The 19,844-nt window shown below is 47.1% G+C and overlaps 8 protein-coding genes across 8 annotated transcripts; 4 read left to right on the forward strand and 4 right to left on the reverse strand.

Moving 5' to 3' along the window:
* Window positions 1-72: 72 nt before the first annotated feature.
* Window positions 73-787, forward strand: V1508DRAFT_99289 (uncharacterized protein). The gene has a single exon (XM_066943139.1). It carries the CDS (start codon window positions 193-195, stop codon window positions 559-561), a length of 369 nt encoding a protein of 122 aa, XP_066798775.1. The 5' UTR covers window positions 73-192; the 3' UTR covers window positions 562-787.
* Window positions 788-985: 198 nt separating this feature from the next.
* On the forward strand, window positions 986-1,714 carry V1508DRAFT_408642 (60S ribosomal protein eL42). The gene is made up of 4 exons (XM_066939035.1): window positions 986-1,061; window positions 1,161-1,243; window positions 1,318-1,413; window positions 1,484-1,714. The coding sequence occupies exons 1-4, from the start codon at window positions 1,058-1,060 to the stop codon at window positions 1,619-1,621; spliced, it is 321 nt and encodes a 106-aa protein (XP_066798776.1). The 5' UTR covers window positions 986-1,057; the 3' UTR covers window positions 1,622-1,714.
* A 174-nt stretch (window positions 1,715-1,888) lies between these two features.
* V1508DRAFT_408646 (uncharacterized protein) lies at window positions 1,889-3,569 on the reverse strand. Its single transcript, XM_066939036.1, has one exon. It carries the CDS (start codon window positions 3,314-3,316, stop codon window positions 2,126-2,128), a length of 1,191 nt encoding a protein of 396 aa, XP_066798777.1. The 5' UTR covers window positions 3,317-3,569; the 3' UTR covers window positions 1,889-2,125.
* A 353-nt stretch (window positions 3,570-3,922) lies between these two features.
* On the forward strand, window positions 3,923-5,214 carry V1508DRAFT_379489 (uncharacterized protein). The gene is made up of 2 exons (XM_066937661.1): window positions 3,923-4,216; window positions 4,267-5,214. The coding sequence occupies exons 1-2, from the start codon at window positions 4,145-4,147 to the stop codon at window positions 5,020-5,022; spliced, it is 828 nt and encodes a 275-aa protein (XP_066798778.1). The 5' UTR covers window positions 3,923-4,144; the 3' UTR covers window positions 5,023-5,214.
* Window positions 5,066-6,968, reverse strand: V1508DRAFT_408649 (uncharacterized protein). The gene has a single exon (XM_066939037.1). It carries the CDS (start codon window positions 6,957-6,959, stop codon window positions 5,409-5,411), a length of 1,551 nt encoding a protein of 516 aa, XP_066798779.1. The 5' UTR covers window positions 6,960-6,968; the 3' UTR covers window positions 5,066-5,408.
* A 1,608-nt stretch (window positions 6,969-8,576) lies between these two features.
* V1508DRAFT_394596 (Derlin) lies at window positions 8,577-9,284 on the forward strand (the record flags this gene model as incomplete). The annotated part of the gene is made up of 2 exons (XM_066938011.1): window positions 8,577-8,735; window positions 8,787-9,284. The coding sequence occupies 2 exons, from the start codon at window positions 8,577-8,579 to the stop codon at window positions 9,282-9,284; spliced, it is 657 nt and encodes a 218-aa protein (XP_066798780.1).
* Window positions 9,285-9,480: 196 nt separating this feature from the next.
* Window positions 9,481-12,084, reverse strand: V1508DRAFT_99434 (uncharacterized protein). The gene is made up of 2 exons (XM_066943140.1): window positions 11,908-12,084; window positions 9,481-11,847 (listed from the first exon to the last, which is right to left on the reverse strand). The coding sequence occupies exon 2, from the start codon at window positions 11,843-11,845 to the stop codon at window positions 9,677-9,679; it is 2,169 nt and encodes a 722-aa protein (XP_066798781.1). The 5' UTR covers window positions 11,846-11,847; window positions 11,908-12,084; the 3' UTR covers window positions 9,481-9,676.
* A 1,696-nt stretch (window positions 12,085-13,780) lies between these two features.
* On the reverse strand, window positions 13,781-19,567 carry V1508DRAFT_408658 (uncharacterized protein). Its single transcript, XM_066939038.1, has 4 exons — window positions 18,977-19,567; window positions 18,504-18,897; window positions 16,607-18,442; window positions 13,781-16,553 (listed from the first exon to the last, which is right to left on the reverse strand). The coding sequence occupies exons 1-4, from the start codon at window positions 19,109-19,111 to the stop codon at window positions 14,203-14,205; spliced, it is 4,716 nt and encodes a 1,571-aa protein (XP_066798782.1). The 5' UTR covers window positions 19,112-19,567; the 3' UTR covers window positions 13,781-14,202.
* Between the last annotated feature and the right edge of the window lie 277 nt (window positions 19,568-19,844).

The raw sequence follows: 19,844 nt of genomic DNA on the forward strand, positions 1-19,844 counted from the left end.
TCGGTGTTCGGTCAGCTAAATCGTGGCCAGTGAGACTGTGGCAGTTGTCGGCGCGGACCCGTCGGACTGGCAGTTCTCATCACGGCCCAGTTTTACTCGAACGCCAGCATTATCATGATTGATTGAGATGATTCATGGTTGGCCAGTGCAGAGGACGGAGTAACATTGACAATTAATCCGACCAAGCTGACAATGAATTCAGTGCTGGACGAGATTATGAAGGCTACGAATGCGGACAGCGAAGGCTCAGACGCTGTGTCGACAAATCAGACACCCAAGCCTGGCGTCGACGTCGGGATTGGCAGACGTTTGATATATGTCGAGAATATATCGATTACAACCGGTCTCGTTTCCGCGAACACGACATCTATGCTACTAAAGCCGCTGCAGAGTGGCAAGATGAAACCCAATCAGTTGATCACTCATGGCCTTCAATTTCCCAGATTGAGAGAGCTTATGATATCGTTGGTAATGCCTCGAAGGAGCACGCGATTAAGATGTACATTGAGACTGAAAATTTGTAAAACAGTTGTAAAAATACTAGATAGTATAATCAATTGATGTCGTTGATGGAGTGAATAGGTGAGGTGTTGCTGCTTACTGGCGACGACAATTGTACTGTCCATCTATAACGAATTGAAGTGTGACGTGCGAAGACTATGAAAATACTATTAGAACTGTGATCGCTGGTAACTTATCCAAGCTTAGTACGTCATTAAGAAATCCCCTTATTTTGCGCTCCACATCGTATCAGCAGCACACAACAAACGTTGTCGACGTCGGCAACATGCACGGGCAGCACGAAACCCTTCATAATAGGCACATGCCAGGATCGTGCGGCTTATGAGAAAGGTTCCTATGCCCTAAATGGGTAGGGTTTTATGTAGTCGGGCATTTGTGCGAAATAGCAGTCACGTCCATATCGTCATACTGTCATTTGCACGAGGGTTTGGGCTTGCAGTCTGCATACACAAACCGCGGTGCCATTGATCATCGCGAACTTAGTGGACTTCGATACTACCATAGAATTACCGGTCAAATTCAATAATCCGACACAATGGGTATGTAAAGACTATTAGCATTATCATATTTAATAGCATTTTCCGTTAATGGATTAATGATTGGGATTGTTGGAAACGGTGGTCTAATAGTACATATAGTTAACATTCCCAAGACTCGACGAACTTACTGCAAGTCGAAGGAGTGCCGTAAGCACACACAGCACAAGGTCACTCAGTACAAGGTACGCTTTGAAACGATGGAATTTTATGATAAGTTTGGAGTAGTATTGTTGACGAATTGTTCTTGTGGATATAGGCCGGCAAGGCTTCGCTATATGCCCAGGGAAAGCGTCGATACGACCGTAAGCAGCGAGGTTATGGTGGTCAGACTAAGCAGGTTTTCCACAAGAAGGTACGACATAATCAAATTTGGATGTGAGAATGAAGAGGGAACGTGAAATGCTTACGGATCAACTCTACAGGCTAAAACCACGAAGAAGGTCGTTCTTCGTCTCGAGTGCACCGTTTGCAAGACCAAGGCTCAGCTCCCATTGAAGCGATGCAAGCACTTCGAACTTGGTGGTGACAAGAAACAGAAGGGCCAGGCTTTACAGTTCTAAATGCGTGTATTTATTGGGTGTAATATTTTACGTGGTTTGTTATTTTAGTCATGTGAATACAGGTCGAAAATATATGTAATACTCTTCCGTTCACTACACAGGGGAAAGATAACAACAACCTCATGATGCGGGTGTGCGTGAGTCGGTATTAATGCGTGTCAGCGTAGTGAAGGGAAACCCACGCTCACTATTCCAATTTCTTGCGTCGTCAACGTCACTCCAGTTAACATAGACGCTTATCCAGAATCGAGTTACAATTACGAAATATCAGAATAAAATTACCTGATTGATAAATCCGTAAGCGTTTACTATACAATTTATTATAGCCAATAGCCTTTTTCGCTCTCATCGGTTGCGTTTGACATAGACGAAGTCACAGACACCATTATACCAACAAAACACTGCACGCAAAAACTACACATTATAGCAGCGTCTTAAGATGAAAACACTATAAATACAAGATGTATTAAAAGCAATGATACCCATAGCATATAACCTCCGCGTTCATCTGTATGACAAATTGTTAGCTGTGTCGTCGTTCACATCCAGTGACTCAACGGTCGAATAATCATCGCCGGGTTCACACGCAACTGATGCATTCGATGATGCCACGCCTTCTGCTTGCAGGGGACCTTCAAGTGATGACTCCTGAGCTCCTCCTGGGCTTGGGCTTCTGTTGCGGTCACCTAGACCGTCAACAACGACAGCATTAAGTGACGAAGTTGAGGGATCATAGAAAGTCGGTGTCCGCCTAAGACTTCCTCTCCGCGATGCACTCGCCTCCCCGGAATCGTCAAACTGATTGGATATTCCTTGAAAGTTCCCATTCTGGTCACGGCGAACTGATGGGTGCATTCTTCGTCGTCTGAATAAGCGCCTGCCGGCAATGTCATCGGCGCCAGCGGACGCTCGCGTACCGAGTCTCTGTGGGTTATATCCTGCGAACCCATGTGAGCGTCGTCCTGATGAAAGTTGGGATCTGACCGGCTCATCTGAAATCCACGGTAACAGTTCTTGTCTAGACTGATACGGTCGACTGGCATTTGGGGTAGAAGAGCCGTGAGGTACCAGCGAGGCGTTGTCGGTAGAGAGATCCTCTATACCTACGGTACTTTGCGTGCTTTCCTCGTTGTAGTCCATCAGCATGTTATTGTCTTCTTGTGACGACATATCAGGTGAATCGTCATCCAGTGGCGACGATGATATATCGAATGCGTCGTCGGCAGTAGCTCTTGCACGTATCGACGAATTCAAGTTATCGTCGGATTCAAATATGCCGCTAAGCCGAGACTCCAAATCTGATCGATGAGATCTCCACCACGAATACCCTCTACTGCCATGAGATGGCACATTCCCGCTTTCCCGACCCATAACAGCCAAGTTCTGCGCCTGGAGCATTTCAAGCAAAGTGCTTGAAGAAGACGGCTCTCCAAGTGGGGACATAGCTGACGGTGGTGATGACGATGAAGACCCGGTAGTCTCATCTGTATCTCGATGTCTCGCTGCAGTAAGAAGCGAGAGAGCCGGGTCAGCCGAGTTTGCAAGGTACCGCTGCAGAGATCCTAGATGATGTGAACCAGAAAGGTTTCGTTGATTCCGTCGATGGGTGTTAATGTGGCATCCAGGCTCGATGCGTTTCAAAGGATCACGATCGACTCTCATTGGACTTGGCGTACGCCACATTGGCAACCCCATAATGGCTGATTTCAAAAATTGGTGGGCAAATCTATTGATAATGGTAGCTTGAAAACCAGCTCTGCCAGCTATCGCTACCCCTGATAGTTGTTGCTTTTCGCGGTAGAGTGCCCTCCCTCGAAGCTCGTGCTCAAATTAAACAATAAAATTGAAATTGGAAATTCAGAAGCGGGATGGTGGCTCCACACGACCAGCTGCAATGCTGATGTGAAGACGGTAGTGGAGGATGAGTGACAAACTGAGGCGAAGATCGAGAGACGTTGCGCCGGATGGGCTGAACGATGCCAAAAGCGTATTACTCCCAACGCACAAACCAGCTTGGCAGTTCACTATCGTTGACTGCGGCGGTGAAATTTAACCCTGAGCTGAGTTCTAATAGTCTACACACAAGGCATTCTCGTATCCGAAAGCAAATGCTGGAAGTACTTCTCGAGACGATTCTTGATCCCAAAACTTGTAATTTGGATTAGTGCTAATTAATTAAATAAGTATACTATTTGACGACCACTGTAAGTTTGTAACCGGGGAGCGCCGTATCAGAAATGCCCTTACCCTACACCTGCAATAATTAAGGCGAGACGACCGCTGATTTCATGCAACATTGCGGTTTGTAACACAATATAATTTTATCCCGTACCGCGCTCCTTGTCGCGGATGGCTTCGGGCGTGGGATTTGGTTTTATTGTGGTATTTGCTGTATTATTCCTGTATATCTTATTCTGTTTTTTTTTGATTGCGTTTCTGTTCCGGCAGTGTAGGTTTATTTGCTGTCCAGCCAGTGCAGCGGTCATCGATTCGATATCTGACTAGGAGCTATTACTACCGAATATGCCGCCACGACGAGGTCCGCGTGATAGAAGGAACGCTTTTATCCCATCCGATGTTAATACTGGTTTCAATGTGAGTACTGATGCTATAGAGCATGTAGTGATATGTTTACAAGTTGGTAGTTTGACGTGATACCCACTGTGAACTTGCTGCTTGCAGAGGACGCTGAGAACGCTGAGGAGGAGGACGCGGACTATGGGGCTAATGGTGAGAATGTACCTCGAGCAGTGGAGGAGTTGCCTCAACTATTGCTCGAGCCGAAAAGGGGGAGATCAACGCGCCTGATTTCGCGATTGTCCACCAGCACTGCGAACTCTCAAGGATCGTCTTCGCTCTCCTCCGCTGAAATATCCCCTGATCCTCAACTTGCGATAGTTCAGTCGCTCTGCAACCCGGCTGTCCGTCTTAGGCGCATGCAGCCTTTTCCAGAAGCTAAAGTGAAGATGAATTTACAGAAACTGCTGTGGCTGTCGGTAGACGAGGTTGCGAATACGACAGTTAATGATAAATTATTTGCTCCACATCTTTCTGTTAAGATGGTTAATGGGCGCAGTGCGAAATTGGAGTCTACGTCCGAACCAATCTCGGCAACGAGTGATGATGCTGGCTTAGATCTACAGTCAACTGTCTTGACAGACGCCACGAGGTCCATGATTGGTCACGATGAGTGGTCAGACCAAAGACGCGCCATCGCTAACCTTCTGTTGGATCAGGCCAACCTAGACGGTCGTGACGAAGAAGTGAGTTTGAGAATTAACTGGAAGACTTTGCTGGCTGTGGTCGCTATTCTCGTATTTATAGCTGTGAAGTATTGGCCTAATTTCCCCGATACGGTACGTGAACGCCAGTCTGGCACTCCGGAGCAAGTAAGGCAGTAGGATACTGTTGGATCTACTGGAGCGGCGACATTACGCTTGCTTTCTCATTGCTAGAATAACTACTACAACTGAATTTTTATATTGACCCAATTATTTTAGTGTCAATCGATAAAAACACTATTGATAAGATTGCAGAGTACGTTGTAAAATAATACATACAAAATGATAAGATTTATCATTATTTATTTTAGTGACTATTTTCACGCCCACATCGACAGGATTCCATCGACGAACGCCATTAGCGTCGCCGTTGGAGATAAAAACAACCAGTAAATAGTACAAAATAAGCACAGAAACGATACCGGTTAAACAATAACAGTAATTAACAATGTCCTATAACAATAAACGTTACAAATCCTTAACAAACCACATTTTACATAAGAAATCTATTCCAGTGAAATCTCAACACTTTGCTCAGCATTATTGACGTCGACGTCCACTAGACCCTGCTCTTCCTCCGATAGCGGCTTCTTTATTGGCGACCGTGGTCGCACCCGGCTAGCGCTCTCGGTGTCATCTGGTGATGAACTCTGCTTTTTAGTGGTCTCCTCGGCACTGCGTCGCGCGCCAGCGATCTCTATCCGCGGCAATCTTGGGTTGACAACACCAGGCGAGGCAGGAGTAAGTAAATGCTGAAGCGACCCGGTACTGGCGTTCGCGGTCTTCAATGTCGACGTCAGCGTTGTGGTCGATTCATGGGAATTCAGGCTTAACAGTGCTGGGCGGCTCTTCTTGAGCTGGCCATTTGCAGCTGCTTGTCCCTTCTGCGAGACGGTCCGCTCAATTCGTCTTTTCAAAACTTCAAAGTAAACATGAACCTTTCCTCCACTGACGTACCACAACTCTTCTGAGTCCTCGTCAACGCTCCACCGACCTTCTTCGAGATCGTCCGCCAACATAGCAAGGAAATGGCCCCATGACCGTGCAATCACATACTTCCGATCAAATTCCCGACCATACAAGATAACCTGACCCCAATGACCGGCCGGTCCAGGAGCAAGATCGACAGCGATGTTGTTACCGCAAAAGTCCTTCGCAAGCGGCAACCATCCGGTGTGCGCGTACACAGGATGGACAGCCTGATCTGGCACGCTAGTCTGGTGAGCAGTAAAGTCAATTCGTCGTTTTTGTTGTTTCCGAGCTGGCCCGCTACTGCTTGAGGCCTGCGCGGAGTCGACTGGGGCCGTGATCTCTGACGTTCGATTTTCCTGCTCGATAGCCATGGCAACTGCTCTCCATAATTCCCACTCTGCAATAACTTCGTCTGTGTCTAGTAAAGTGGTGCCAAATATCAACCCGCACGGCTTACCGCTTCGGTCCTGGCCGTCGTGCTGTAGGAATGATGCACGCACGTCAGGTGGTAAGACGCATTCGGTTGCTCGTTCGAGGTTCTCGAGATCGGCTGGCAACGCGGGCTCGTTGAGTTCGTCGAACAATTCTGGATAACTTTTCTCCGCCCATCGCGAGATTCGGTTCCATGACAGCTTCACCGGCGGAGCGGGTGCGACACCGTCCTCAAAGTCTTGAAGCTGGATTGTGGAGTATTCAGTCGGCGTTGACGCAGTTGTAGCTTTCGATGAATACTGCGTGAGTCTTGTAGTCGAAAGCGATCGCAACCCAGGAGAATATATCGGAGTAGGCAACGTTAAATGTGAAGAAGAGGTCGTTCCGGCGTCAGGCCCCGCGTAGTAGGTGTTGGACGCAGAAGGAGCCAGTGCGACTGACGATGGATGCGACGTCATAGTTTGCCTACGAAGAGCGGATGTAGTCGCGTCAGATGACAAGGAAGGATTGGAGAGGGACGAGAAAAAAGATTGTATCGAGGAGAACATCAGCAGAGGTGTGATAAGCCAAATCTGAGAGCTGGTTCTGCAAGAAATAGCAGGGGTGAGGACTGAGGGGTCAGGCGAGGCACTGAGTACCCCAATTGCGCCCATACCCTGCCAGCTTAACTTTTGTCGCGTTTACCCTAACTTATTTTGTGCAACGCGTCGTTTAAGTTGAGTGCCGTCTGCTAATGTTCCAGGTACCAATTATATTTATTTATTTTCCGCTAAATTACACGCACATAGGCTGACGATGCAATATTTTGTTATATCAATTTCCTGACTTTGGAGGTTACAGGAGGACTATTGCATTAATTTGTCGAGGTGAGCTATCGCAATAAATTTTCCGGCCCGTGCGGTCGGAGCTTTTATTAGCACGAACAGGGTAAGGGAAAGTCAGATAGAGAGACGCGTTTTAGTACTTAGTCGTGTCGGAGGGAAATATATGTTTTAATTGCCCAAGTTATTGTTCACGAACACGGCCAGCAGACCAATTGCATTAGATATATTCTCCCAATTATAGGACATGTAGCCAATCCGTCCCGAAGCGGAATATGTTTAGGAATATTTGTTTATGGGCTGCCCGCTGGCGACTGAGATGAGGCAGACATCCATGACCTGACTCAGCACATCATATTTGTGCTTTCAAATTACCATCAGTTTTCAACAACCGCAATCCCGCTTGAACGGCGGACGATCGAACGAACGAACGAACGGGGACTCAACCTTAATCTAACCACGCGGGCGAGTTGAGCAAATGCATATAGACGAAACTATCAAGTGCAGGGGCAAATTTTTGGCTGCCCGCCCCTTGCTTAATCTTTTCTCTCGAGTGGCAGTAATGTGTACACCGGTCCCAACAAGCTCCTGTCCAACTATAATCATCTTGCTTAATACACATTGGCACGCATGCTTAAATTTGCGACAACAAGCCAGTGTCTAGACTATTGCAAGGCGAATCTCTGGCATTCTTTCCGTTCGTGACGCGCGTTCATACAGACGCGAACTCATGTGTCGTACTCTCATGGATCATCCCTTGCTTGATCGCTACATCAATTCTCTACTTCCACTAGAATCCGCAGGTATTGAGCCTGTATAATTTCGGATATTGCTACTTGGATCATGCGAATCTGTTAGAAGGATTACCGCCCAGCGAAAGCGGCCTGCTTAATTTTGGATAACTACCAATTGCGATAGATTCTTGCTGCTATCCTCAGGGTCAATACTATTCAACGATCGAAACTAGTAGAACTATGGCCCTCGAAGCTTGATTAGGTGGCATCCTTCAATGCTAGTCGACGACTGAGCCGCATGTGCAATTCGGGGTTAGGGCATACTGCAGTGTTGCTGTTCTTTCGAACACAACATCACTCTACTACTTCCGCGAGGAGCAGAGACTAGCCGAAATATTGCGTGGCCCCGTGTACGCAGCAATTGGCGCTCAATAGACCGGATCTGCTATCAAGGTATTAAGTGTCGGTTGTAAACAAAGTAGGTAAGCGAGTATTACCGCGGCGGAGTAGTCTAATGTGAAATTGGTAGAAGTTATTGCAACCGTGTCGTTAACTGGATTCTCGCAAATCATCAGTTCTGCAGAACATAGTGTGCTCGCAAGTTATTCATTCTGCGATAATATAATACAATATAATGCGATTAGATTAACGGTCGATTAACTTGAGACGCTGAATTTCTCAACACACATCCCATACAAATCGATCATACAGGAAGATGGACGTGATTCCGTTTGAAGCATGGTTCTTCGAGGTCCCCCCAGTCACGCGGTATTGGACGACAGCGGCTGTCGTGACTTCAGTATTAGTTCAATGTGAGGTATTGACGCCGTACCAACTATTTTTTTCCTTCCGGACAGTGTTCGAGACGCACCAGGTATGTGGAGGTTCGAATTGCGACAAGATCAATCTAATAGTTTAAATCCAGTACTGGCGATTTCTCACGACGTTCCTATACTTCGGTCCCCTATCACTAGATTTTATATTCCACATCTTCTTCATGTCACGATACTCCAGGATGCTAGAAGACAGTTTCTTCCGCAACAAAACGCTCGATTTCCTCTGGCTCCTCTTCTACTCCTCCTTCTCGCTTCTCATCCTCTCACCACTAGTCTCTCTTCCATTCCTCGGTTCACCCCTGTCATTCTCCCTGGTCTACATCTGGGCCCGACGAAACCCGTCCATTCGGCTGTCATTCCTCGGCCTCTTCGTTTTCTCGGCACCCTATTTACCTTGGGTTTTATTCGGGTTTTCTCTCATCTTGAATAACGCCTTGCCAAGAGGTGACTTGCTCGGCATAGCAGTGGGACACGTGTATTTCTTTTTTGAAGATATTTTCCCACGCTTGTATGGATACAGACCGTTGGCGCCTCCGTGGCGGTGGCAGATTTGGAGACGGAGAAGGCAGCATGAACGAGCGGAATAGTCATTGTGCCCAACTAGATAGACCAACAGCAAGAAGCAGCAGCGAGCACCGTAGCTGTATTGTGATTAAAATGTTTGGAATAGTCAAAAATATATTATGCACTTTCTGTGCTGTTCTACCAATATCACAACTAACCATCGTACGACAATAGAGGAAAAAAATTAGATGAAACTACAGCATAATTCCAACGTCGCAAAACGACAATAAAATCTCAAGTAACAAGTCTCACAATAAGTTCTGACAACAGCCATTAAAACCTGAATTGACACCACAAGAATTCCAAAAACAAACCGCACAAAACCCATCAACCATATCCCATCAGAAAAAAACAAAACAAAACGGTTACGAATTCACCACACGCGAAATGTATATTCCATTTTCAAGAGGAGCACCTATTCAAGTCTTTTCGCCTTGCGATTAACCATACCCAACCATCTTCTTGCAAAGTAGAACGAGAGAATGACAATGAAAAAAATCACGCCAACGATTCCAAAGAACCACTTCAAATTCGTGCCACCCATACCGGGAACTCTGACGTTCATACCAAACAGACCGGTGATCAAGTTCAACGGTACAAGAATTGTACCCAGAAGGGTGACCTTGGACAACATGTTGGTTACACGGTTGTTGGCATGGAACGACTCAACCTGAAGCTGCGCAAGGTAGTTCGCATGCGAGCGCGAGAGAATCTTCTCATACGCAGATAAGTTCTGGTACATAGTGATGATATGGTCCTGAATATCACCGAGATACAAGCCAATCTCGCCTTTAGGCGCAACATCCCATTGCTCGTTGCAGCGCTTTGCGAACATCTTGATCACATCAGCCTTTCCTGACAAAAGACGCATGAGCGTCATGATTTTCTTGCGGGCTTCACCAATACGTTTCAGCATGTCACCAAAATCCGACTCGCGCGCAACAAACACAGCGTCCTCGATCCCATCGGCTTCCTGCTCGATCCCGTGAATAACCGGGGCAAAACCATCAGTTATATCATCGATCAACGCGTAGCAAATCCAATCAGCCGAAACGGTAACGTAATCTCTGAGCTGGCGAATGCGACGCCGAACATTAGCGGTATGCTGGAAAGGCGAAAAGTGGAAGGAAAGGATGCCATCACGGAACACAACCATATACATGTTGAGCGGTTCAAGAAATTCTTCGCTGGATTTGTCGTGCTCAAAAGTGCGGAAACAAACGAAGTAGTATGACCTGAACAATTCCACCTTCTCGCGCGTCTCCTGAACACGGATATCCTCCGTAGTCAAAGGATGGATTCCGAAAGCTTTGGCGAGCATCTTCATCTCTGCGTCTGTAGGATCGAGACAGTCAAGCCACCAAGTTCCGTTCGCTTTGTCAAAGAGCTGCGCAAACGTCTGCCCCGGACCAGTCAACAAGCAGATCTCTGGAGCATGGATAGTTTCCTCAGATTCGGAGCAAAACAGACTGAATCTGTCAGCGGCGGCAGCAAGGCGAGCAGCAGCAGCAGGAGGAAGCGCCTTGCTCTTCAGAAGTTCGATCTCGTCGCCGTCCGCAGAACCGATGCGAGACTTCTCATCCTCATCTGCGCCACTGGAAGTCGTGGATACCTCGATAACAGGTACAACATTTGGGGCGACGCCTTCTGAAGTTAGGTGATCTGTAGTACGACCGGATCCCACGGAGAACGTCAAACGACGCCCAAATGCTCCAAGATCATTATCAGAACGACGAGTGAGAGAAGGATACCATTGTTCAAGTCTTTGAACTGCCGCGAACTCTTCAATTTCGTCAAAATCGATACCATTAATACGCTGATGCTCGAGATGCATGGGAAAGCAAACATCTTCCTCCGTTTCGTCGCCAGAATTGACGCGAGACCGGATGGAATCGTCAGAATCAGAATAAGACGGCGCTCTCGAAGAACCCTCCTTCTCTTTGATGGCCATTTCATTTGCGCCCTCTTGGCTGAAGGAAGCAGAACGTGCAATAGCGGCAGGACTGCCTGCCATAGCATCTACCTGTGAACCTTCCGAAACAGTAGGACGGCGACTATGAGGTTCATTGGACCCACGATGAGAGCGCCTACCTTTTCCCACAACATTAGAGCCAGGAGTGCTGGGATTGAATGCCGCATGGCGACTATGGTGGTGATGATGTTGGGAAGAGGAAGTCGGGGACGTGGCGTGCTCGAATTGAGTGGTACCATCATCAGGAGAACGCACTGAGGAAGTTACCGTGCCGTCGCCCAGATTTACCACAACCGAACCTCCAGTGCGAAGATGGGCAAGAGATGATCTGCGACGCGCGATTGTGCGAGGAATAGTGCTCTCAACTTCAACCTCACCCTCGTAGTCGGACTGATCGTAAATTGCCGATTCAGGAGAGGTGGTAGTGGCCAATTGAGGACGAGTCGTGGACCCAGATGAGACGGACGAACCCTGAAGTCCAGGTGCAGCATCACCCGAGGTCTGGGTACTGTCCGAAAAGGAGACACGAATCGGTAAGGTCTCAGGCTGGTTGCGGTGGTCGTAAAGTTCGTTGGATGAGGGGATGGGAGAGTTTCCTCGTGACGCTTCCATGGCTAAACGACGAATATGCATTAACATCATGTGCCCGAATTAACTACTCAAGTATAACTTACCAATAAATAACTAAACTAGCGAATGATGAAGACACACAGGAAATCTCTTGGGAAGATCCGGCAGTAACCGGACAGGTAAAGCGCGAAAGGAGCCAGACTGAAAAACCCAATGAAGCCAGTGGCTTGCAACAGAATAAACAATAAAGAGAACAAATAAAACAAAAAATAAAACTTTTAGTGCCTGAATGCGCCCCAATAACCTTAGAAACTAGTCTATATCCTTCGTAAAAAACTCCAACGCCAGTCCTATTATGCTAACTAGATGCTAATAGCTATTGTAACAAACGGCAGACCACTTCTAAGTGATCTACGTTTGTGCAAAGCGGTCTGCGAATATGAACCTCCGAAATAGAAGGATCAGATTATGACAAGGGTCGATAGACAAGTTATGGCGGCTTCTGTGATGCCTCGCAGAACCGGAGGCGGCGAAGAACTAGGAAGAGAGTTGCCAGATTGTAAAACGCTGAAAAATTGGCGACGGAATAGACGGACGCCAACTTGGATGGTTGCATAAAAGTTGCTCAAGTGCGAGAGGAAACAAAAGAGGTGCGCGGTGGTAGAAAATGGATAGAGGCGAGAGTGTGAGGAGGAGGAGGAGAACGTACTAGCTGCAGCAGGGGCGAGGACGCGCGCCTCGAACGACGAGGGAGGCAAAAAAATTCTGTTGCCGCGCTCCACATGCAGTCGAGATAATAGCACCATTGTTATTAATTTCAACACCAATGCATCCCATTCACTAGTCCTCGATGGTGTCTACATGTAGTAAGATATTAAGGTATTATTGCACTTGATTTTGTAACTTGTGCTTACGAAATAGTCAATGTTTAATACACAGGAAATGGGAACCGGAGGCTGTATTCTTAGCCGGGCCGTCTGCTGATATCTTACACGTGCTCCAGGCCAGGCCAGCGGCGCACTTTTTTTTGGGCAGAGACGACTTTGAGTAGAAAACCCGATGTTAGGGTTTCGAGTTCAAGCCGACTTCACAAAGAGGAACGGTTGGTATACTCCCCATGAATTTCCATAACGTTTGTTACTGTAGCTTGAACCTGATACACATTGACTTGACTTCGCTTCGGTCGACTTCATCGCACTCGCTTGGGATTGTGCTCGTACTCGATTTGACTAATGGTTCCAAGTGAGGTAACCCCGAAGTTGATGTTGTGAACTTTTCAGCCTCGCCTATTTTCACTCGGTTTGGGGCCCCCACTGTACAGCAAATGATCAGCGTCTGCAGGCTCACTAATTTGCTCAACGAACCCGCGACTTCGGGTCGAACTCACTCGAATTAATGTCACTACTTGTTTGCTCGACCGGTCAATCTCGGCGATGTCATGATCACTTTACAAAGCTTTCCTGATCAGACTAGTGAAATTATTGACACAACCACTCGATAACAGATTATGCTGTCTGAAACCTGTGGCTGTTACTTTATTTATGAAATTCGCGCATTGCGTGTAATATTATTCATACTCTGTGATATTTTTCCAACTAAAATGGTAAGACAGTGTGCCGTGAATCTTATTCTCGCTGGAACTGACCGGCCATATGTCCTAAGGTCAGGAATATGATCCGAGTGCTCGTAGGTTTGACTAATGCTACCGCTACTTTTCAGCAACTTATTAATGACATGATACGGCACTATTTTGGAGGTCTTCGTTGTAGTCTATTTGGCTGACATATTAATTTTCAGTCTGTCCAACAAGTTTTCTTCTTATCGATTTCAAAACTGGTTCAATCGCTCACCCCTAGCTAGGCGCAGACTCAGTGCCATTATGACTTTGAAAGTGGATCAGTCTGGCGACCTTATAATCTGGTGGTTGCGGTCCTACTTTTTGGAAAAACTGGCAGTAAATTAGGTCTGTTTATCAACCAACGCTTTTGTTGTTAAGGCAGAATTGCAGCCCCCGAATATTTTACAACTTCATCGTACTCGTACAGCTTGCAATACTCTATTTCCAGCTGCATCACTAATCATAAAACCCTATCCGATCCGTAGCTAAAATCAATACAAGAAATAAAGGATAACTGATTCTTACACCGTCGACAACCGTAACCAATATTGCCCAGTGACACTTTAAGAGCATAGAAACAACCCCGTCTATAAGCCTAACCAATGTATACCATCCTCCGAACCATAACCAACAGAGTCTATAAAAAGTACAGCAAAAAAATTCCGCAAAACAAATACCGAGTCTATAAACAAATCTATTTTTCTGTCATCGACCTTGTCATCTTATACACTATAGCCCTAGATTTAAACCAAAAAAGCGACCAAAAGAGAATAAAGGCAGCTCAAGGCCCATAGCCTTCTTCAACGACGTCATGCTCACGAACAATCCTGAGGAACGCTTGCTCCAAGCTCGCCTGCGATACAGCGTAGTATACGATCCCAATGCTCTCCTTGTCAGTCTCAATGGCCTGGAAAATCTCTGAGACGCGGATATTTCGTTGACCCATGCCATTGGTAGTCTGGACTGAAATCTTGACCTGGCCATGGTACATCTTGTCCTCGACGCGAATGGCATGACCACTGAATCGCTTCTCGGCCCATCTGACAACGTTCATCATCTGCTCGTCGGTACAGTTAACCGAGTCCTTGTGGACAAGGTGGAGGTAATATGCGTCGCCATAACGAGCGCGCAGCCTGTCGCTGGTACCAACAGCAAGGAGATTCTTCGCGAGAATGCCAGCACGAGAGCATAGAGCATCAGCCTCCTCCATAGAGTGCGTCGTAAGTACAATGCTTCGTCCCGCTGACACATTTGCAAGAGTACGCCACATAATTCTCTTACTAGCAGCATCCATACCAGATGAAGGTTCATCAAGAAGCAAGACAGAAGGATTCGCCATAAGAGCGATACCAAGCGAAAGTTTACGCCTGTTACCACCAGAGAGCTTACCGGCCATGCGGGTCGAGAACCTGGTCAATCCAACAGCACGCACGAGAGCCTGCACGTTGTGGGTGACATTGCTCCCTTTCAAGCCCCGTAGTTTGGCATAGAACGTCAAGGTCTCGAGGACGTTCATCTGATCAATGGCATCGAATTGCGGGCAAACACCGAGATGAGTTCTAGCATGCGCGCGATTCTCGTTGACGGACACATCTTCGACGTAAACTCCACCAGCAGAAGGGATAATCTCGCCTCGGATCATATTGAACGTCGTAGACTTGCCAGCGCCGTTGGGTCCCAACAATGCGAAACATTCCCCTCTAGCGACAGCAAAGGAAACGTCCTCGACAGCAACATGCTTGCCGAATCGTTTAGACAAATGCGCAACTCGCAATCCATCGCTTCCATCCGGATTCTCAACGCGCTCGATCTCCTTAGCGAGATCGCCATCCAGAAGAGCAGCCCTCTTCTCAGCGTCGGGAATGGAGAACTTACCCTGGAGACGAAGGCGGAAGCGGCCGGAGTCCCACCAGACAAGAATTCCGTAGAAGATAGCAGACTGTGCAATGAGATACAGGATTGGCCCACCGAAGGCTCTAATGTCGCCGTAGTACGAATATTCTATTTCGCCGTCACACAGCGACGTGAACAAATTCAATGATAAGAACAAAGCCTTAATCAGATTTGGCATTGGGGCAATCGCCGCCAAAGCAAAATGAACTTGATCGATAATCACGTCCGTTTTCAACGCAGGAGCGAAGGTGTTAACAGCTAGATAGGCAATCAAGTACACCAAGAAATAGATGCACTGGAACGCAGCTGTAAGTGCGAAGGCAGCCAGCTGAGTTGGCGCAATAAGCGACACAACGAAAGCAAAAAGAATAGAAGCCACTCCATACAGGAAGATGACTATAAAAAGATATCCCAAACCGTACCAGTATGGATTCGAGCTTGCAAAAATGACAATGCAAACGATCGACCCGATCAGAACCAAGACCATATCGAATAAAAGATAAGCCGTCCACAAAGGAACAACGCGTAAGCCGTTGGAATAGTGCAATGCGCGGACTCGCTGAATACGCTCCATGGTGGGGTACAACGCAGCAAAAGCGGGAAATGCTCCCATAGCTAGACAGAAGTATATGATGAATTGCAGCGAGTCACCCATTTGTGGAATCCACGGGAACTGGAACGGCGAGTAGTCCGTGACGATGAGAGCGTCACCCTGGCCACGCACGTTATCTAAGACATTCAATGCCAGAGGACCAGTGATGACACCGGGTCCATTGGCACGGAACGCAATTGTTGGAGGATCGACAAAGATACCGCCGGGGTTAATCACGGAATAGTTAACGGCAATGGCGTATAGGAACTCCTCGATAGTACTGACAAGTGTGACGTTATTGATCAAACTAGCGTAGCTCATGGCCTGTATGGCCGTCTCATTATACGTTCCATTATATTGACCGGCAGCAAGAAGATACGGCTCTATCAGTTCAGCTGCGGTCGCTGAATCAACAGGTGAAGGTCCTGCGAGAATCTGGTACGTCATGTTAAGATTTGTTGGCGTCAATTCTCTGACGATCTGATCGGCAACGTTGTCCTGGACTAAGCATGACCCGCCTGGGTAGTCACGGATAAAAATCATAGTGATACCTCCAACAATGATTGGAAGGAATAGAATTCCAAGAATAGGCAACGGATGACGTCGAGCGACGATGATTCGCTTCCAGATCATTGTCCAGATTTGCCCTGTTAACCATTAGTCAAAAACGTAATGGCAACCTTCAGAACTAAGCTCTTACCTCTAATTCCAACAATCTTTCCAACCTTCAGATCCAATCCGTCCTTCAATAACGGCTTCTCCGACAGGGACGAAGTTTCGCTAGCACTCTCCAGAGCACCGTACGAAGGCGGTTGCTTCTTCTCGAGCAGCTCATCCTCTTGGAATAACACATCATTCTCGTCCAACAGCTCCTGGATTTCACTGTCTGAATCCGCAACCAATTTCAAGAACACATCCTCCAACTGTGGTCCAGACACGCGAAGCTCCTTATGACCTGCTCGCTCGAGTCGTGTGACCAACTCAGTAACCTGAGAACCGTTGGTTGCTTCATAGACCATCTCACGACCAGAGCCGGGAGTAATTGAGAAAACGCGATAGCCATTTCCGAATCCTTCCTTGAGCTCAAGTGGAGATCCCGCCGCCTTGAGGACACCACGAGCAACAATTGCGATGTGATCGGCCAACAAATCAGCCTCGTCAAGAAAATGCGTAGTGAGAACCAGCGATCGCTCGCCCCGAGACGAGAGTAAAATGTCCCAGATACGCCGTCGCGACAGAGGGTCAAGACCAGATGAAACCTCGTCCACGCAGCAGACCTTTGACCCACCCACAAACATCACGGCAAGCTGCAGCTTCCGCTTCTGCCCACCGGAAAGATTCTTGGACAAAAACTTGCGCTTAGGCAATAGATCGCATTGTTGAACCAACTCACGTACTTCATCGGCAAGAGATGAAGTCAAGCTGCCCTTAACACGACCCCAGATACGAATATGTTCTTCCACAGTGAGCTCGTCCCAAAGAACGTTCTTCTGAGGACAAATACCGAGAGAGGTCGTATGACCGAACACAATGCTACCCTCCGTCGGTCGTTGAATGCCTGCTATCATTTCCAGTGTTGTGGTCTTTCCAGCTCCATTCGCACCAAGTAAGCAAGAGATTTCGCCATTTCGGAAGGTCAAGTTCAAATCGTCAACGGCAATGACCGGAGACATATTCTTACGGCCATTAAACAGACTACTGAATGAGAACGGATGGTAGATTTTCGAAACATGCTTAATTGACAAAGCATTGTTTGGGTCCGTCACAGCAGCCGCAGTACGAGAGTGGGTGCCATAAAGAAAACGCTCTAATAGCATTGCTAGGAAAAAGTAGAATGGAATCTGAATAATAGCACCAATCCAAAATACCCAAGGGGCGAGCATTCCAGTAGGAGGGATTTCCGTCAACGAAAGCGGGAGGACTGCCCGTTCGAAGCGAGCATTGGTCTGCATATAGTACACGTAGTTCATCGGCGGGAATATCAATCCAAGCGCGGCAGCTGTTGTACTATCCTCAGGGTGCATGGTTGACTGCACAGTTGTCATAACCGCAAGCAAGACACAAATACCAGTAGCGATGATACCAGATAGCTGAGCTTGGCGGAAAGGCTGCGCTAATAAGAGGGACCAGGACACGTTCGCAAATCCGTTAAGAACATGGAATATGACAATAGATGCCATATTGGTATTATAGAACATGGTGCTTCCTACAGCAATACCAACCACGACCCATCCCGGAAGATAAAGCCCAGAATACGATACAAAGAATGCAAGATGACGCGCCATCTTTGCGCATCCCATACTCTCAAGCAGAGTCGATAATCCAAGCTCACGCTCATAGGCCACAACACCGCAAAGGTGATAGACAATACCGATGATAGCGATGAACATAGCTGGCGACATGTACTTGATAAGAATAGACATATAGCGAACGCGGATATCCTGCTCGTGCTCCTCCTGGCTTCGAGATGTATAGGCCACAACATCGGGAGCGTCATTCGTCTGATCCAGTCCAAGGATCGCGGAGTCAACAGCCCCTACATGTAATCAGCATCCAAATTGCAACTACTAAATATTCGTACGTAACAAAATACGCACATTGTACAGGCAATAAATAACGTTCCACATCGCTGGTATGATCATCGACTTTAACTCGGAAAAGGCCGGCATCAGCTCGAAGGGTGTAGTTGTATATGCGATTGTCTGGATCATATCTATTCCATTGGACCGCACCAATGCAATTTGATGAGCCTCTCAAATTTTGCTTGCAAACCGTCAGCAGGTCTAAGGGATCATCCAGCTCAATCACTTGTTCTGGAGGGATGCCATATGTTACGTTCATCATCAGCATTCGGACCTCTGGGGTTACTGTGCCATTTTCCATCAAATACACGAAATCTCTATCACCAATTGCTTCTGCCAAAGGACGAATCGGTGCTGGGTCCGCAACGCCGTATGTAGCAGCAGGAACGAATAGATTTCGAGCATATCCCTGTACAATGTGCATTAACAAAAGATATCTGACAGATAGGATACACTTGACCAATAATAGAAGATCAGCCCGGACTTACCAAAACCCACATAAACGCAACAGGGAAGACAAATGCGCGAAAGATTGTCCAGAACCATGTTCTCCTAAACACCAAAGTGCTCTTAGAACATAGAGCAGCCGTCTGGCGCAAGACGGCCGACTGTGAGGCCGCCATGGTCTATGATATCAACCGAGAAGAAACAGACACGAAGAAATTCTCGTATCAAATGGCTCCGCAGTCGAAGACCAACCGTTCGAAGACCAACCGTTCTAGGAGTAGAGTTACCCTTGTGTGACGGCGAAGCTGACAGAGCGCGAGAGCCTGTCGTGCTGATAGCCACACTCGACCACCAAATATATCATCTCAGGGCATCAAGTTAGCAGTGATATCAATCAAGGTAGCGGACACTGATAACAATTGTGCCTTTAACTGTTAGTCGTTAGTGCAATGCTCTTTCAAACCTTAATGTAAGAGTTGTCTGCATATGCATATTAGACTCATCCTATTACAGTTAGGCTTAGCGTAGACGCTAAGGGGTTTAGCATTTGCAGGTTCCAAGTTGATATTTTCTTGCCTAGCTTCACGAATCCCGGTGGCTGCAGCGACACCAGAGCTACTGCGAAATCGGAGTCAACTTTGGCATATATAAATAATTAGAGGCTCAGCAGTTTGCTTACTGGTATGCTTATCTATAAAAGTCTACAACTACTCCACGCAACCCGCGTCAGAATGCGTTTAGCTAGTACCTATTATTATCTGAAATATATTTTATAGATCGTCCAACGATATAGTACGAGTTGCCTGATTATACGACCCCAGTCATAGAAGCATGATATAATACAATAGCACTATTATACTAAATTGTAAGCAAAAGATCAAATATTACAAACATATAACATGATTTAAA

The sequence above is a fragment of the Lipomyces doorenjongii genome (assembly GCF_038497915.1).
Source record: "Lipomyces doorenjongii strain NRRL Y-27504 unplaced genomic scaffold V1508scaffold_2, whole genome shotgun sequence".
Classification (NCBI taxonomy): Eukaryota; Fungi; Ascomycota; class Lipomycetes; order Lipomycetales; family Lipomycetaceae; genus Lipomyces; species Lipomyces doorenjongii.

Excerpts from the sequence above, each read along its gene's own strand:
- V1508DRAFT_408649 (XM_066939037.1), bottom strand. The coding sequence starts at position 6,959 with ATGGGCGCAATTGGGGTACTCAGTGCCTCGCCTGACCCCTCAGTCCTC.
- V1508DRAFT_99289 (XM_066943139.1), top strand. The coding sequence starts at position 193 with ATGAATTCAGTGCTGGACGAGATTATGAAGGCTACGAATGCGGACAGC.
- V1508DRAFT_408658 (XM_066939038.1), bottom strand. The coding sequence starts at position 19,111 with ATGGCGGCCTCACAGTCGGCCGTCTTGCGCCAGACGGCTGCTCTATGT. Across the intron at positions 18,898-18,976 it reads TTGCGTTTATGTGGGTTTTG|GGATATGCTCGAAATCTATT; the intron begins GTAAGTCCGGGC and ends CACATTGTACAG. Across the intron at positions 16,554-16,606 it reads AAAGATTGTTGGAATTAGAG|GGCAAATCTGGACAATGATC; the intron begins GTAAGAGCTTAG and ends AATGGTTAACAG.
- V1508DRAFT_379489 (XM_066937661.1), top strand. The coding sequence starts at position 4,145 with ATGCCGCCACGACGAGGTCCGCGTGATAGAAGGAACGCTTTTATCCCA. Across the intron at positions 4,217-4,266 it reads ATGTTAATACTGGTTTCAAT|TTTGACGTGATACCCACTGT; the intron begins GTGAGTACTGAT and ends ACAAGTTGGTAG.
- V1508DRAFT_408646 (XM_066939036.1), bottom strand. The coding sequence starts at position 3,316 with ATGGGGTTGCCAATGTGGCGTACGCCAAGTCCAATGAGAGTCGATCGT.
- V1508DRAFT_99434 (XM_066943140.1), bottom strand. The coding sequence starts at position 11,845 with ATGGAAGCGTCACGAGGAAACTCTCCCATCCCCTCATCCAACGAACTT.
- V1508DRAFT_408642 (XM_066939035.1), top strand. Across the intron at positions 1,244-1,317 it reads ACAAGGTCACTCAGTACAAG|GCCGGCAAGGCTTCGCTATA; the intron begins GTACGCTTTGAA and ends TTGTGGATATAG. Across the intron at positions 1,414-1,483 it reads AGCAGGTTTTCCACAAGAAG|GCTAAAACCACGAAGAAGGT; the intron begins GTACGACATAAT and ends TCAACTCTACAG.